At 46.5% G+C, this 15485-nt stretch overlaps 1 protein-coding gene and 1 pseudogene across 1 annotated transcript; both read left to right on the top strand.

Moving 5' to 3' along the window:
- The first annotated feature begins 9095 nt into the window (after positions 1-9095).
- LOC131082405 (inositol 1,4,5-trisphosphate receptor-interacting protein-like 1) lies at positions 9096-10673 on the top strand. The gene has a single exon (XM_058022287.1). The coding sequence runs from the start codon at positions 9096-9098 to the stop codon at positions 10671-10673; it is 1578 nt and encodes a 525-aa protein (XP_057878270.1).
- A 2171-nt stretch (positions 10674-12844) lies between these two features.
- LOC131082404 (inositol 1,4,5-trisphosphate receptor-interacting protein-like 1) lies at positions 12845-14524 on the top strand (annotated as a pseudogene).
- The last annotated feature ends 961 nt before the right edge of the window (positions 14525-15485 follow it).

Below are 15485 nucleotides of genomic sequence, written 5' to 3'. Positions count from 1 at the left end.
GGCCTTTTTCTTTAAGCCATGCTTGAACCAAACTCTCCACAGGTATGGAGCATGGAGCTGGCACCTGGGACTTGGAAATGTTTAGTTTAAAAGATAATTGATGGTGTATAGAGGCTACGTTCTCATGCTCAGCAGTGAACCAGCATCATGGAAGTGATGGGGTGCTGCAGAGGAAGGACAAAACCTCTGCTGGAGTCCACAGGCCACAAAGATGATTTGTGGAATACCTCTCCTATGAGGAAATATTACTGAGGGGATTGTTCACTCTGGGGAAAAGAAGGCTTCAAAGTGGTCTTACAGGGGCCTTCCAGGGCATCAAGGGGGTCTACAAGAAAGCTGGAGAGGGACTTTTTCCAAGGATGTAGAGATAGGACAAGAGGAGGGATGGCTTTAAACTGAAAGAGGGTAGATTTAGATAGAATATAAGGAAGGCAGTATTTTCTGCAAGTGTGGTTTGGCACTGGCACAGGTTGCCCAGAGAAGCTGAGGATGCCCCATCCATGAAGTGTTCAAGGCTAGGCTAGATGGGGTTTTGAGAAACCTGATTCAGTGGGAAGTGTCCTTGTGTGGTAGGAGCATTGAAACTAGGTGATCTGAAATGTCTCTTTCAGCCCCAACCATTCAACAATTCTGTGATTTTAAAGTGTACCTACTCTGAAAATAGTCACCAGTTTCCTCTCTATTCCTTGTTCATTAGAATAAAACATAGAACATCTTTGTACATATTCACTTATCTTAGGGGGGTCAAAAGTGCAGATATAAAATCTACACAGCTTTCTTGGCCTCGGTTTGAGAAGCATTAGTACAGAGAGCAAAGGAAATGACTCCTAGTTGAGAAGTGGGAACAGATTCCTATGTTCCTCTTCTGCTATCATACATAGGAAAAAGTACATTTTGGTTTCTGGACCAGTGACTTCCCAGGAGCTTATACTGATTAAAAACAATCGCTTACAGCAAAAAGAAATCCAAAAGCCTATAAATATTTATGTCAGAGTCAAAGCCACAGAAAGATGAGTATGAAACAAGTAAGTAAAAAGGAAAAAAAGGGCTAGTACAATGGCTGGCACGTGAGGCAGGCTAAATTCCATACTGCACTCAACCCCACTATGAGGATTCTGCAATAGGAAAAGGTGATGCAACAGAAGATTTTTGGAGAGATACCCAAAGGAAGAAGAGACCTTCTTGCTTTCTGTGTGCATAAAAAATTCTAGGTTGTGCTTTTTCCACCTCCCCTGGATGGGAGAGGAGCCTCCCTGCGCCAAAGGTTCAAACAATACTGATGCAGGAGTGAGTGTTGTTCCCTGGATGTTTCTCTGTTTTGCAGGACTGTAACACTCTGTGTTTTATTGAATACAAACAAATCTCTTTTAAAGGTACTTAAGTCACAGGAATGGAGGCAACAGTCACTATTGACTTTCTGCAGATCTTCCCCATTCATGTTCTTCTAATCAAGAAAACATTCACCTTTCTTTTCTCTGCCACTGAAAGAAGAGATGAAGCTTGCTCAAGTGGCTGCAAATTTCACTGATTTAAAGTCTTTTACAACCGCACTTTGTATAAACCTTAAAAGAACTCCAGCTCACTTTCAATGCTCAGGGACAGAAGAGGGACACAGCAACATGGCCCTGAGGTAGGCACTTCCAATGCATATTTTAAGTTTACTAATGACATATGCTGCTCAGAAAAAGGAACAGAATTCCATAGTTTTGAATAAATGGTGGGGGGGTTTCCTTCCTGAAGACACAGAAGAATTTTCCTAATTACACCACATTAGCTACATCTGGACAAAACTTGTCTGAAGAGGTGTATTCAAAATTGATTTATGTGACATGATGTATGCATGTCAGGAGATTTCTGTAAATTTAATTTTTAAAAGAATAAATATATCTAATACTCATTAGATATAATATTTATTCTTTTAAGGCTCTGTAAAGGTATTGTGAGAAATGATACTCACTTCCAAAAATTTAAGAAAGTTGATTAAAACCTTATCAAAAATACAACAGAAGACTGAACAGAGAAAATATTATGGCTCCGGGAGCAGAAGATCTTTCCCACCACGTGCTCATCCACACAATGGATGTTCTACCTTATAACCCTTTAGCCCCTCCCAAAGTTCTGTCCATCGACTCCTTCTTCGCTGTCCAGTGGTGGAGTTTACTTCCTTAAATCTTGATTGGAGGTCAGTTGTTTGTTGTCATAGCAACAAGCCAACCCTCCAGAACCCAGCCCCCCCTCTGACAACAAGGCAAACAGGGTAACACATAAGTCTATAAAACTTCTCTTAACATATATATTTGCCTTTTAATTGTGAGTCAACCATCGCATTACTCATCCATCACAGTATGCAAAATAAAATCTTCTTCAGCAGAAAAGAAACATTAAGAAAAATTAATGTTCTATGTGACCAACCCAGTGTGGAGATACCCAAATGATGCATCTCATATTTGGTGTTATTTGTAATTACACATATATGAAACACATTTTGGATACTCCCCACAGTTTGAAAGAGTAACACATTTTAAAATAATCTAGATACAGTCTGCTTCTCAGACATTTCTGAACAACCAAGCAGTACTAATCAGCCTAGCTCTAAGAATGCTTTTTTAAAAGCTGCTGTGGATTTCACATTGTGATTAGAAAGGAATTCCCATTCCCTGCATCTTCATTATTCACGGAGTTTTGAGACTCTCACACTGTGTGCCACACTGTGCTGCAGAGAGATTTCTTTCAATCTAAACAGATGACTCAGAAAGAGGAAGAGGTTCTATATCTCCAGGTTAAGAAATGTACAACATACAGGAAAACTCTCAGGCACTGGTCTTGTATTCTTTAGGCCTTATTCCCAATCCTCTCACTTGTCTATATTTTCAGAGAAGTACTGTGCTAGACTAAATTTTTGCAAGAAGATGAAAACTCGCTTAGAGCAACTCTAAAACCAAAACCATTTCCTGGAATGCATTGAAAGTCAAGGACCCAATGGGATATGTGTTCAGGAAGACTGGTGAGCTGAGGAAAGCTGGACTGGATGCAGAGCTATAAAAACCACAGGAGAGGAAGAGGAAACTGAACAGCTATGAGGGCAGTCACAGACCTGCCACACTTGCCAGGACAGGCTGCAAATGTGTGTCCTCTCCTCCTTCTAAATACAGGCTGAAAGATATCTGAGAAACCCTATGTATGCCTAAAGGAACAAAGCATCTTTCATTTTGAGCTAAATGATACAGAAAGAGGTCCCAGAAGAATGGTGGTTGAAGACAGAGAAGCATTTGAACATGTATAATTCAAGTTCATATGAATGCTTGTTACATCATGTCCTGAAATCATATGATATTTTGTTGTCCAATTACTCCATTCTTACCTGAAGGCTCCTTGAGTTTGCTGTAGTCATTCAGCAAATCTCTGCTTTTGTGCTTCTTTTACAGTTCATTTCTTCCCCCTCATTGCTTCATTTCAGAAGTGAGGAAGGAGAAGGGAGAGGGGAAATAAAAGCAAAAGAGCATATCTGGAAAATGCATTCAGTGATCAATCAAATCTGAGCAGGAAGGCTTCAGGAAGAGGGGCAGACTGGAAAGTGAGGATCACCTCTTATGAATCACAGGTCAAATCTCATAAAGGCTGCATCTGCTCCATTGTGTTTCATGGGTGCAAATGCAGAGAAAAATGTTCAGGCTGGCTGAGTCACACTCCCCTGCAGGAAGAATCACTGAGGAAGGGCCATTGTGACAATGTGGATACCCATCCTTCATAACTGTGAGTGTCATAAGGGCAAGATAGCCATGTTGAAGATCTCAACTCAACAATCAGAGGCCTTCAGATACTATTATGCCACACTTTTGCAAGGGATAGGAAACATGACAGCAACTCCCTGTTACATCTGTCATTTCCTGGCCTCCCTCATGTTCATTGTTGTGCATCTTATCCAACTAAGGAGGAAGGAATAAGTCAAGACAAAATGGTTGATTTGGCTGCTTCTGCACACACAAATATTTGTTCAGAAAGATCTGAGCATAAAGAATACAGCAAATAATTTTTCCCTACTATACTTCAGTCTTGTTTCATTCCCGTCTCCATTATGGCCTAGAAGTTCCCTAGATCTCCTTTCAGAGGAAAACTTTTCCTCATAAGAACGGGCTGTTCAGCAATAGCAGAGCAAAAGCCCACCATATTCAGGTTTAGTAGATGCTCTTTTAGATCCTTTCTAAAGGAGCATGTTTCTGTCTCAAAAGCTGAAAATATGTGAGCACAGCAACAAGGTGGCTCTTCTCAAGAAGAAGGAAACATGCTGGCATTAGCTCAAAACAATGTCTCAGACTTGAAGTTCTTTAAGCCTTAACCGTGCAATTTTTTCATCGGTAAGTTTAACCTTTTCTTATCACTTTACCCTTCCTGGCAACTGTTTACATGCAGCACACATCATCACTGATAAAAGAATGGAACAGTTCCTGGAACAAAAATTTTCGGTGCATTCTCTCCTGAAAACCATGAGGTATTTATTGCCCTTACATTCAGCAGGGAGGAATCAAGCTGCAAGAGAATGAACTCTTCATGTAATGCTTCTCCTTAATGTTTTATTGGCTAGAATGGAATTCCTCATTTTTCCTTGTCCCTTCCTCATCACTCAACACAGCTTCCTAGGAGCCAAATCACTTAATCCAGCAAACTCATACCATTCCTAACACCTCCTCCTTTCTCTTCACACATTTAAACCTTCACCTTCATACTACCTCATGAGAACAATTTTTAAAATTTTATTGTAGGTTTTGAGAGTGATGAAATAAAGTTGCCATCAGGTTTTGTTCCTATGGACTCTTAAATCTTTCAGGTCTTTCCTTTTCATATGCTGATTTTATATTGTGGGTTTACAAGCATTTTATTTTAGCTCTCCCATTACCATCGTCTATTAAAATGCACAGACTCAAGGAGAACTTCACTGTCTTCCTTGCAGCTCTGTAGCTGTTTGTGTTTACCCTTAATGAAGTCAGATTTCAGCATCAGAAACTTCAAAACCTCTTGGTCAGGAGGCTGCATAGTGGTTTCCATGGAAGATCTTTTTACCATCATCTTGCTTCTCTAGAAGCAAAAGATGTATGTACAACTAAAATAGAAATTCACAAGTGCAATTTGTGCTTTCCTGATTAATTAGGAGATAAGACAGTCTTGTAATATCTGCTGAAAAACTGATGGCTATCAGAATTGTTAAGACAATTTTTATCTTTGTTTCCAGGACTACTGAACTAAGTAAACTGTTTCAGTTGTGCTGAGTAAGAGAGAATGGGAGAAAATAGAGAAGAGTGAGTAACATTTTTCACTGACAATTTGTTTTCTGCTTATAACTTACAAGACATAAATAAAGATGAAAGGTGTTGTCATTAAGAATTAGAATGAGTGGGTTTCTTGGCAGAACCAAAGGAAAAAAAATTAATATGCTGACCTATGAAACCTATAGTAATAGATGAGAATAGTAAAAACAGTCCATGCTTTTTTTATTCTCTTCATCACTCTCTTCAGCCAAGACCATGCTGTTCTTCATCTTTTCAATGGTTAAGGAAACTAATTTGAGAGTAACAATGGTTACAAAGTAACTGCAAATTCATGAGAAACATAAATAGAAAACAATGATTTACATTTTCCTAGAAGGGAAAATTCACAATGAATATGACAAAAGAAAGCAAGTAAGGAGCTGGTTTTAAATTGTGTGTGTGTGTGTGTGTGTGTGTGTGTGTGTGAATGAAAATCCTCCTTAACTGGGCTGTTATCTGTGCCTTCAACACAGTGGTGCCTATTATCATTCTTATAAAGTCGTGTCTGGAAGCCTTTCCTTTACAAACCTGTTTTTCAGGTATATTGAACTCTGCTCTTAAACAGAATGAGAACCCACAATAGATTTAATTCATTTTCATTTGGCAAAAATACGTTTCCTGATTTTTTTTTTTTCATTTTATCTCAAGGACTGTGACTCTGGCCTCAGAGATCTCTGGGCTAGAAGATGTAGCAAACTCATCTGTCTTGCCTCAGCATGCCATGTTCATGTCAGAGAATGTATTGTTGTCAGAACCCTTTCTGAGATGCAGTTAGTTGAAAATTGCAGGTGCAGGTGCTTGCAACTACTCCAACTATTTGTGCATCTTTCTGAAGGAAGCAAAGTCTGAAACACAGGAGTGGCAGTATTTTGAAGGCAAGTTCAATATAATGAGGGTAATTTGTTTGGAAAGGTAGGGATAGCACTACCTATAATTTCACAAAACATACTTTGAGAAAGGAAAAGCTGTATGCCTTAAGGTGCTAAATATGATCAGCATGTTCCATTCTCAACACCTGGACATGCTTGCAAAATGCAGGGCATGTCTCCATCCAGGTTGGAAAGAAGGAGCCCAGTGCTGCAGGGTGGAGGGGTTCCTTTGTGAAAGTCAGCACAAGTCCCAAACCCCTGAGGTGATTTTGAAGGTACACAGCTTCTAGACACAAGCTATTGCCAAAGTGTTTGTTAGCGTTGCCTGTTCCTCAGAGTGTGGACTAATCTCCACCCTTCATTCCCCATGTTTGCTTTCTTTCGTAAGACTCATGCCTTTCTGATTGCAAGCAATGGGCTTATGCGGCTGCAAGTAGCTGGGAGGTTGCTGAGCTGAGCTGAGCTGAGCTGAGCTGGTAGGCTAAGCAGAGCAGTAGAAGTGATTCACAGTCAGTGAGTTGACCTCAGGTCCTTCAAATAATGCAGTCCAAGAGGATTTTGCCAGTATTTCCACTGGAAGCTTACCATGGGTATCTTGCTTTTTTCTGTGTTTGATTGGCTGGTGCATTGGGAGGGACGAGACTGAGAAATGGTTGAGCAAGACATGAATGAAATTACTTTTTTCTTTAGTTAGTCCTAAGCATCTCAACCTGAAGTTCTAGGGAGAGGAGGAGTAGTAGAGTTCATTTAAAGCTGCCTTTTTCCCAGGGCCAGCAAATTCATAGGCTCTTTATCACTCTGGGTCTAATAATGTGGGCTTTCAGAACAGCTTTAGCTATAGGTGAGTCTAAACCATCTCCTTCAGAGTAGGGCAAAGGTTTTCTCTTGTCTACTTGATGCTCAAGTAACTGGAGGTCAGAAGAAATTATCCCCCATATTCTTCATCTTAGTTACTCCCGTGCCTCGAGTGAGAACTGTGATGAGACTGAAAGCTTGTCATCAGAAGAGATTTAAAAGGAGCAGGGTGATATGGATTGCTGAAACACAGTAGCCTGTGAAATTCATGGCTCTCTCCTGTTTCCTCCTGTCAATGCCTGTGAATGACTGATCAGTCGCTGCTCTTATCCTGTCTTTCTCTTCTTCCCTCCCTGCTAAGTAACACTTGGGACTAGAAACTGTTCAATAGTGATCTCATTTTGATGGCAGAATTTAGAAGGCATTGTTTGTTATTATATAGGATGGTTCAGAAAACTGTGTTTTCTGAGTGCAGCCAACTCTTGTGTCATGGGTGGAGAAAAGAAAGGCAATTATTCAGACATTCTGTGCTCTGTGGACCCTCAGCTGATAAAGAGATCATCCAAAAAGACTTTGAGAAGCCCAAGGGAGCAAAAACCTCCTGCTGTGCTGTGATCAGCATCAGAGAAACTCTTCCCAAGAAACAGCTCCATCATAGGCAGTAGCAAGGATCTCCAAGCAGAAAAATAGCAAGGAAAGAGGTTTGTATCCAGGATGGCATCCAAATGCAGACATGTCTACGTACCATACAAAAAAGATTTTCCCTCAGAATGGCTGTCATGCTAGGGTAGCCATTTGCAGCAAGTGTCAGGATGAGCACATCTTTGTGTGCTCTTGTGGGAGGGTACATTAGAGTGGAATGAGCTAAGCTTCAAAAGTTCTGTATTTCAAGAACTTTTCTTTTTCCATTTTAAAAGTTGTATTTCATGATTACAGTGGCTTGCCCAATCTTCAGCCAGACTATTGATCAGCCATCTCTGGTGTAAGAAGTAGTTTGTAGGGGCCTGTGGATTTTTACACTGCTGTGCAAACCATAAGTTGGTTGTGTGTGATCTTTTGTCAGTCAATAAACAGATCTGTGGAAGCGTTCCTAATTCAGTAGGGAAACCCTGACACATCTTTGTTTTCACAAAAGGTCTGTGACACAGGACAGGGCTGGTGTAAAGTAAGTGTAGGCCATAACACAGGATGGCATTACAACTTCCTCTACATCATTCAAGCAGTGTGGATTTCTTTATTTCTCACTAAATTAGTAAATAATATCAACTGATATGACATGTTGCCCCCAAAGTAATTGTCACAAATGGGTGCGCTTGAGATCGCACAAAAAAAATAGGATCTGATCCCAGGTGGTGTGTCAAGGCAAAGGCCTAACAAGTATTTCGCAGACCACACTGCAGCCTGGAAAGGAGCAAGAGAGGGAAGATGCACCACCAGAGTAATAAATATGAATATTAATAGCAAAAAAGTTCCATATTGAATAATAAAAAAAAGCTTATACCTGTAGACTGAAAACATCCTTGGGTCATGTCACCCAAATTTATATTTGAAAAGAGTTGCGTGGCAGGGCCCTTGTGCCTGCTCTGTCAAGGGAAGCTCTGGGGTTGCCAGGTTCCCGAGTGATGGGTCTGCACTTGGTGTCTGTTGGGGCTTTGGGGGCCCAGGGCCATGATGAGTTCCCTGAGCGGGCTGGGGAGGGCGGGCGGGGCTGGCCTGTGATGCGCTCTGGGTTCTGTGACAGCACAGGGGCCGTGTCACAATGGGGCCAGGTATAAAAGGCCTCAGCGGGTGCCGCTGCCCCAGTAGAGCCTGGGCAAGCGGTGAGCGCACAGCAGTGAGGAGACAGGGCTGAGTGAGGCCAGGGGCTGCAGGAGGGCTGGGGCAGGAGCTCCGGTACCAGGCCGTGCGTTCTGCCCCTGCACCCAGGGCCCGGCCCCGGCGGCAGCGCCTCGCTGAGGGCGCGGTGCTTGCTGGGGCAGCGGTGCAGGCCTGGCCGCCCGCCAGCTGCCGGGGGCCCTGTCCTTCCTGCTGCCACATCCCTGCGGCTCCTGTGCCCCATGTCTGTCTCCATTCCGGCCCCACTGAACCCCTTCTGTGTGTCCTCCTGCAGACCATGGCTTTACTAGCGATGATCTTTGTGCTGGTGCAAAGCCTAATCCAGTACCCTCAGCCAGCTGGGGATGGGCTGGATGAGGCCACGCACCGGCGAATGAAGGAGCGTGAGGAGCTGCTGGACCACGAGATGGCTCGACTACTGCAGGAGCTGGAGGAGCAGGACGAGGGCTGGGGAGCTGTGCTCTCTGGTGCCCTGCAGCAGTGGCCATTTTGGGTCGTTGCTGGAGTCCTGCTCCTCTTGGCCCTGTGGTTTACCTGCAGGAGGAGGAGCGGTGAGGCCAGCAACAATGGTGTACGTGAAGGTGAAGACAGCGTAGATGGACGGGAAGGATGTATGGAGGTGAAGGTGCAGGAAAGCAGCGATGCCAGTGAACAGAGAAGCAGAGAAAAAGAAGACCATGATGGTGGCAAACGAGAAAGTGGCAGTGATGGAATGGAAGACAGAGAAAAGACCAGATATGCTGGGAATGAGCAAGGAATCCTTTTAGTGGACCGCATAGAGTGGCCTGTGGAGGACCTGGAGAGAGGCTGCTCAGTAATAGCTGAGCTGATGGAGAGCCTCACGCGTGTCTTTGTGGACAGCGTGAGCAATAGCTTCTATCCAGTGCCTCAAGAAGCCATCGGATTGGGCAGTGCCTTTGAGGGTTGGAGTCCCCGTGACTGGGATGGGGTGTACCGTGTGCTGGTCCCACTGAATCCCCCACCAGGGCACGCCTTCCACCTGAAGCCGAACAGTGCAGGGCAGGTGGCAGACAGGACCTTCAACGTCTGTGTGGAGCTGGTGTGCACGTGCGAGAAGGAGCAGGTGGAAGAGAAGCCATTGTGCTTCCTGCACCACTCGCGGAAGGAGCTGCAGCGGAAGCAGAAGCGCAGCCTCCTAGAGACGCTCTGCACCGGCTCCTACCTGGACGTGGAAAAAACCTCCCACTGGTTCTGCCACTTGGTGAGAAGCTCGTGGCTGCAAGTGCCTCAGTGGCACTCATGGTACGTGGTGTTTCAGCCCTGCAGCTGGTCCTGCCGATTGGAGCTAAGCAAAGGCAGCGAGAGCCTGACGGTGGAGATGCTCTTTGGGGTGCGCCGAGGGGACTCTGACATCTTTGTGAGCAGCCAGACCACCAAGGCCGCCATCACTGCAAGCACAGCGTGGGCAGAGACGTACGCTGTGGCAGAGGCGAAATTCTTCCGGCACATCGCCAGGCAGCTGCCGTGTGAGAGCTTGCACCTGAAATGCCTGCAGCTCTTCACCTGCATCCTGAGGGGCACAGGTTTTTCCAGCTCTACCTGGAAGACTGTGGTCATGCATGTGCTGACCACAGTACCGCTGTCCCGGTGGCACAGGAGAGCATTTGCACGGCGGCTGTGGGACATCATGGCCTACCTGGACCGCTGCCTGCAGCTGACACACCTGAGGCACTTTGTGCTGGGCAATGAGAGGCTTCCTGCCGAGATCAGCTTGCCGCCAGCAATGCGAGGGGTTGTGCCACCCAACCTCTTTGAGCACCTGGCCCGAGATCCGGCCGCCCACAGAGAGGCAAGGCAAGCTTATGGTCGGCTGCGATTTCGCCTCGGGGTGCTGCTCTCCAGCCACTGAGAGGAGTTCCCTGCACAGAGCTGTGCAGGAGTGTCACACCCGATGGCAGCCACCTGAGCTCTGCATAGCTGGTCCATTTGTCACTGGCATCCTGAAGCTGCTTTCCTGCTCCTGAAAAAGGAAGACGCTGCAGATGGATTCGCTGTGCAGACGCATCGCTGGATGGCCTTGCCCTTCACCTTCCAGTTCCAACAGTCCTGCTGACCAAGTGTGCGAGGCAGAACCTGGCTCCACCTGCACATCCTGACGGAAGAAAGTGAAGTGGAGAGAGGTTGCTTGGAACACCTTGAAGACAGCAACCTAGCCTGTTGGGGATTAATGTAGTTTTTTAGTTGTAGTTATAGCTGTATTTGTAGCTGTAGCTTTAGTTGTAGTTGTAGCGGTATGTGTAACTGTAGGCATAGCTTTAGTTGTAGTTTTAATTGTAGATTTAATTAGACTTGTTTATTAGCATTCCTTCTAGAGACCCTTTGGTTTAGACTGTTTTACAAATTTACCCAGGTACTCTGAGTTTAGAGAATTTAGATATGCTACTGTATTTGCCTGTGTGCTTTTAAATATTGTTTGTGTATCGACGTTTATAAATTTAATAAAAGGAGATAAGTTTCTCAAATTGCCTGGAATGTCACTCTTCATAGCTAAACGTCTGTATCTTAGAGGACTGTTGTGGTGTGCTGTAATGTCCCATTTTAGACTTCCAGGTCACTTCCCCAGGTGTGCCTGTACCTCTCTCCCTTCCCCGTTGCCCCCATGCTGAGTGAGTCCTGTCAATCAGGCTTAACATTCCAGCAAGGCGTCGCGTGGTTGGTCAAGTTCAAAGGATGCCCCTCAGGCCCAGGGGTCATTGGCCTGACTGGGTGTCATCTTCCCCTGAGACCCTGCCCCTCTCACCTGGTTGGTGGCTCACCTGTACCTCCCCTCCCCCTGTCCCTGAGCTTAAAAGGTGAATCAGAGCATGCGGCCGGGATTCTGTTGGAGCAGTTGCTCGCGTTCAGACCTCTGTAACCATGGAATAAACCTCTGGACATTAAACCCTCCAGCAGAATCCTCTCCTTTTTCTATTCACCATCGCCTGAAGCCATTCCTCCTGACGTAAACGGGGTTCCTAACAAGCCTGGACTTGTTCAGTGCCAGGCTGCAATCTCCAGCAAGCCAAGGTATCTCTGGGGTGACACACCGCAGTTGCTGCCTTTGGCCCAGCAGCAAGGGTCAGACTGGCCCAGGCACAATCTAACTGGTAATATTGGGAACCGTATTCCAATAGAGGACATCCTTCCTATATCCCTATCTGAAATAAAGACTTTTTGCAAACAGAGATGTTAGATATATTAAGTGTGTGGCCTCTCGAGCATTCCCATAAATATCCTTGAATCTTGAGGTGAAAATGCCCTGAAATGGCTGAAATTTAATATCGTGTTGAACTATAGTGTTTGAGAGCTAAGAGGCTATTGAAGGCACCAAAATTTTGTAATTAAGTTATTTGGCGTTTTAGGATGGTATTAAATCTTCCTGTGCATTATCCAAGCAACCTATATTTCTTTCAGGAAGATTTTTCACTAAATCTGGAACACAGCACACGCCTACATGACATCCTGCCCCAAAACTAATAAGTATAAATACGAATAATAAAAAATGTCCCCCACTGGTATTAACTAAAAGTGTACACTTGTCTACTGAAAACATCCGTGGGTCATGTCACCCAAATTTATATTTGACAAGAGTTGCGTGGCAGGGCCCTTGTGCCTGCTCTGTCAAGGGAAGCTCTGGGGTTGCCTGGTTCCCGAGTGATGGGTCTGCACTTGGTGTCTGTTGGGGCTTTGGGGGCAGCTCTAAAAGGCCCCAGCAGGTGCTGCTGCCCCAGTAGAGCCTGGGCAAGGGGTGAGTGCACAGCAGTGAGGAGAGAGGGCTGGGGGAGGCCAGGGGATGCAGGAGGGCTGGGGCAGAAGCTCCGGTACCGGGCCGTGCGTTCTGCCCCCGCACACAGGGCCCGGCCCTGGCGGCAGCGCCTCGCTGAGGGCGCGGTGCATGCTGGGGCAGCGGTGCAGGCCTGGCCGCCCGCCAGCTGCCAGGGGCCCTGTCCTTCTTGCTGCCACATCCCTGCGGCTCCTGCGCCCCATGTCTGTCTCCATTCCGGCCCCACTGAACCCCTTCTGTGTGTCCTCCTGCAGACCATGGCTGTACTGCCATTGCTCCTCGTGCTCGTGCAAACCCTGATCCAGTACCCCCAGCCAGCTGGGGATGGGCTGGATGAGGCCACGCACCGGCGAATGAAGGAGCGTCAGGAGCTGCTGGACCATGAGATGGCTCAGCTGCTGCAGGAGCTGGAGGAGCAGGACGAAGGCTGGGGAGCCGTGCTCCTTGGCGCCCTGCAGCAGTGGCCATTTTGCGTCCTTGCTAGAGTAGTGCTCCTTTTGGGCCTGTGGTTTACCTGCAGGAGAAGGAGCGGTGAGGCCAGCAACAATGATGTAAATGAAGGTGAAGAAAGAGTACATAGACAGAAAGCATACACGGATGTCAGTGTTGAAGAACAGGGTGACATGAATGTGGCGGCAAACACAAAGGAGGATAGAAAAGAAGCCAAACAAGGTAACATGGCTGCCTGTGAAAAAGAAGACCGTGATGGTGGCAAGGGAGAAAGTGGCAATGTGGAAGACAGAGAAAAGACCAGAGACGTTGGGTATCAGCAAGGCATCCTTTTAATGCACCACCGAGAGTGGCCTGTGGAGGCCCTGGAGAGAGGCTGCTCAGTGACAGCTCAGCTGATGGAGAACTTGACGCGTGTCTTTGTGGACAGCGTGAGCAATAGCTTCTACCGAGTGCCTCAAGAAGCCATCAGGGTGGGCAGTGCCTTTGAGGGTTGGAGTCCCCGTGACTGGGATGGGGTGTACCGTGTGCTGGTCCCACTGAATCCGCCACCAGGGCACACCTTCCACCTGGAGCTGAACACTGCAGGGCAGGTGGCAGCAAGGACGTTCAGTGTCCGTGTGGAGGTGGTGTGCACGTGCGAGAAGGAGCAGGTGGAAGAGAAGCCGTTGTGCTTCCTGCACCACTCGCGGAAGGAGCTGCGGCGGGAGCAGAAGCGCAGCCTCCTAGAGACACTCTGCACCGGCTCCTAACTGGACGAGGAAAAAACCTCCCACTGGTTCTGCCACTTGGTGAGAAGCTCGTGGCTGCAAGTGCCTCAGTGGCACTCATGGTACGTGGTGTTTCAGCCCTGCTGCCGGTCCTGCCGATTACAGCTGAGCAAAGGCAGGGAGAGCCTGACGGTGGAGATGCTCTTTGGGGTGTGCTGAGGGGACTCTGACATGTTTGTGGTCAGCCAGACCACAGAGCCCCAGAATGCTGACTCCAGCACCTTTGTGAGCAGCCGGACCACCAAGGCCAACATGTTTGCAAACACGGCGTGGGTAGAGACATACATTGTAGCAGAGGAGAAATTCTTCCGGCACATCGCCAGGCAGCTGCCGTGTGAGAGCTTGCACCTGAAATGCCTGCAGCTCTTCACCTGCATCCTGAGGGGCACAGGTTTTTCCAGCTCTACCTGGAAGACTGTGGTCATGCACGTGCTGACCACAGTACCGCTGTCCCGGTGGCACAGGAGAGCATTTGCACGGCGGCTGTGGGACATCATGGCCTACCTGGACCGCTGCCTGCAGCTGACACACCTGAGGCACTTTGTGCTGGGCAATGAGAGGCTTCCTGCTGAGATCAGCTTGCCACCAGCAATGGGAGGGGTTGTGCCACCCAACCTGTTTGAGCACCTGGCCCGAGATCCGGCCGCCCACAGAGAGGCAAGGCAAGCTTATGGTCGGCTGCGATTTCGCCTCGGGGTGCCGCTCTCCAGCCACTGAGAGGAGTTCCCTGCACAGAGCTGTGCGGGAGTGTCACACCCGATGGCAGCCACCTGAACTCTGCATAGCTGGTACATTTGTCACTGGCCATGCTGAAGCTGCTTTCCTGTTCCTGCTGAAGGAAGATGCAGCACACGGATTCGCTGTGCAGACACATCTCTGGATGGCCTTGCCCTTCACCTTCCAGTTCCAACAGTGCTGCTGACCTCGTCTGTGAGGCAGAAACCTGCTCCACCTGCACATCCTCAAAGAAGACATTGAAGCTGATAGAGGTTGCTTGGAACACCTTGAAGACAGCAACCTAGCCTGTTAAGGTCTTAATGTACTTAATTTGTTTTAGCTGTAGCATTAATTGTAGTTGTAGTTGTACTTGTAACTGTACCTGTAGCTTTAGTTTTAGTTCTAAGTATAGCTGTAGCATTAGTTGTGCATGTAACTGTAGCTGTAGCTTTCATTGTATTTGTATCTGTAGCTTTAATTAGACTTGTTTATTAGCATTTCTTCTAAGGGACCTTTAGTGTTGTTAGTTTTGCCGCGTTACCCTTAGTTTAGAGAATTGAACTGCAGTTCTATAGTGCCATGTCTGCTTTTCAATAATATTTGGATATCTATGTTTGAAAAATTAATAAAAAGTGATAAATTTTGCAAATTGCCTGAAGTGCATCATTCTTTGTATTTAACTCTGGGTATCTTAGAGAATGTCCTTCCTAAATCCATATATGAAATAAAGACTTTTTGCAAACAGGGATGTTGGATATATGAAGTATGCGGTCTCTACATGACATCCTGATCCAAAAGGAATAATTATAAATACAACTAACAAAAAATGACCCCCACCAATATTAACTGAAAGCCTACACTTGTATACTGAGAACATCCGTGGGTCATGTCACCCAAATTTATATTTCACAAGAGTTGCATGGCAGAGCCCTTGTGGCTGCTCTGTCAAGGGAAGCTCTGG

Source organism: Melospiza georgiana, chromosome 4, assembly GCF_028018845.1.
Source record: "Melospiza georgiana isolate bMelGeo1 chromosome 4, bMelGeo1.pri, whole genome shotgun sequence".
Classification (NCBI taxonomy): domain Eukaryota; kingdom Metazoa; phylum Chordata; class Aves; order Passeriformes; family Passerellidae; genus Melospiza; species Melospiza georgiana.
This window is presented reverse-complemented; position numbering and strand designations above follow the sequence as displayed.

Excerpts from the sequence above, each read along its gene's own strand:
- LOC131082405 (XM_058022287.1), top strand. The coding sequence starts at position 9,096 with ATGATCTTTGTGCTGGTGCAAAGCCTAATCCAGTACCCTCAGCCAGCT.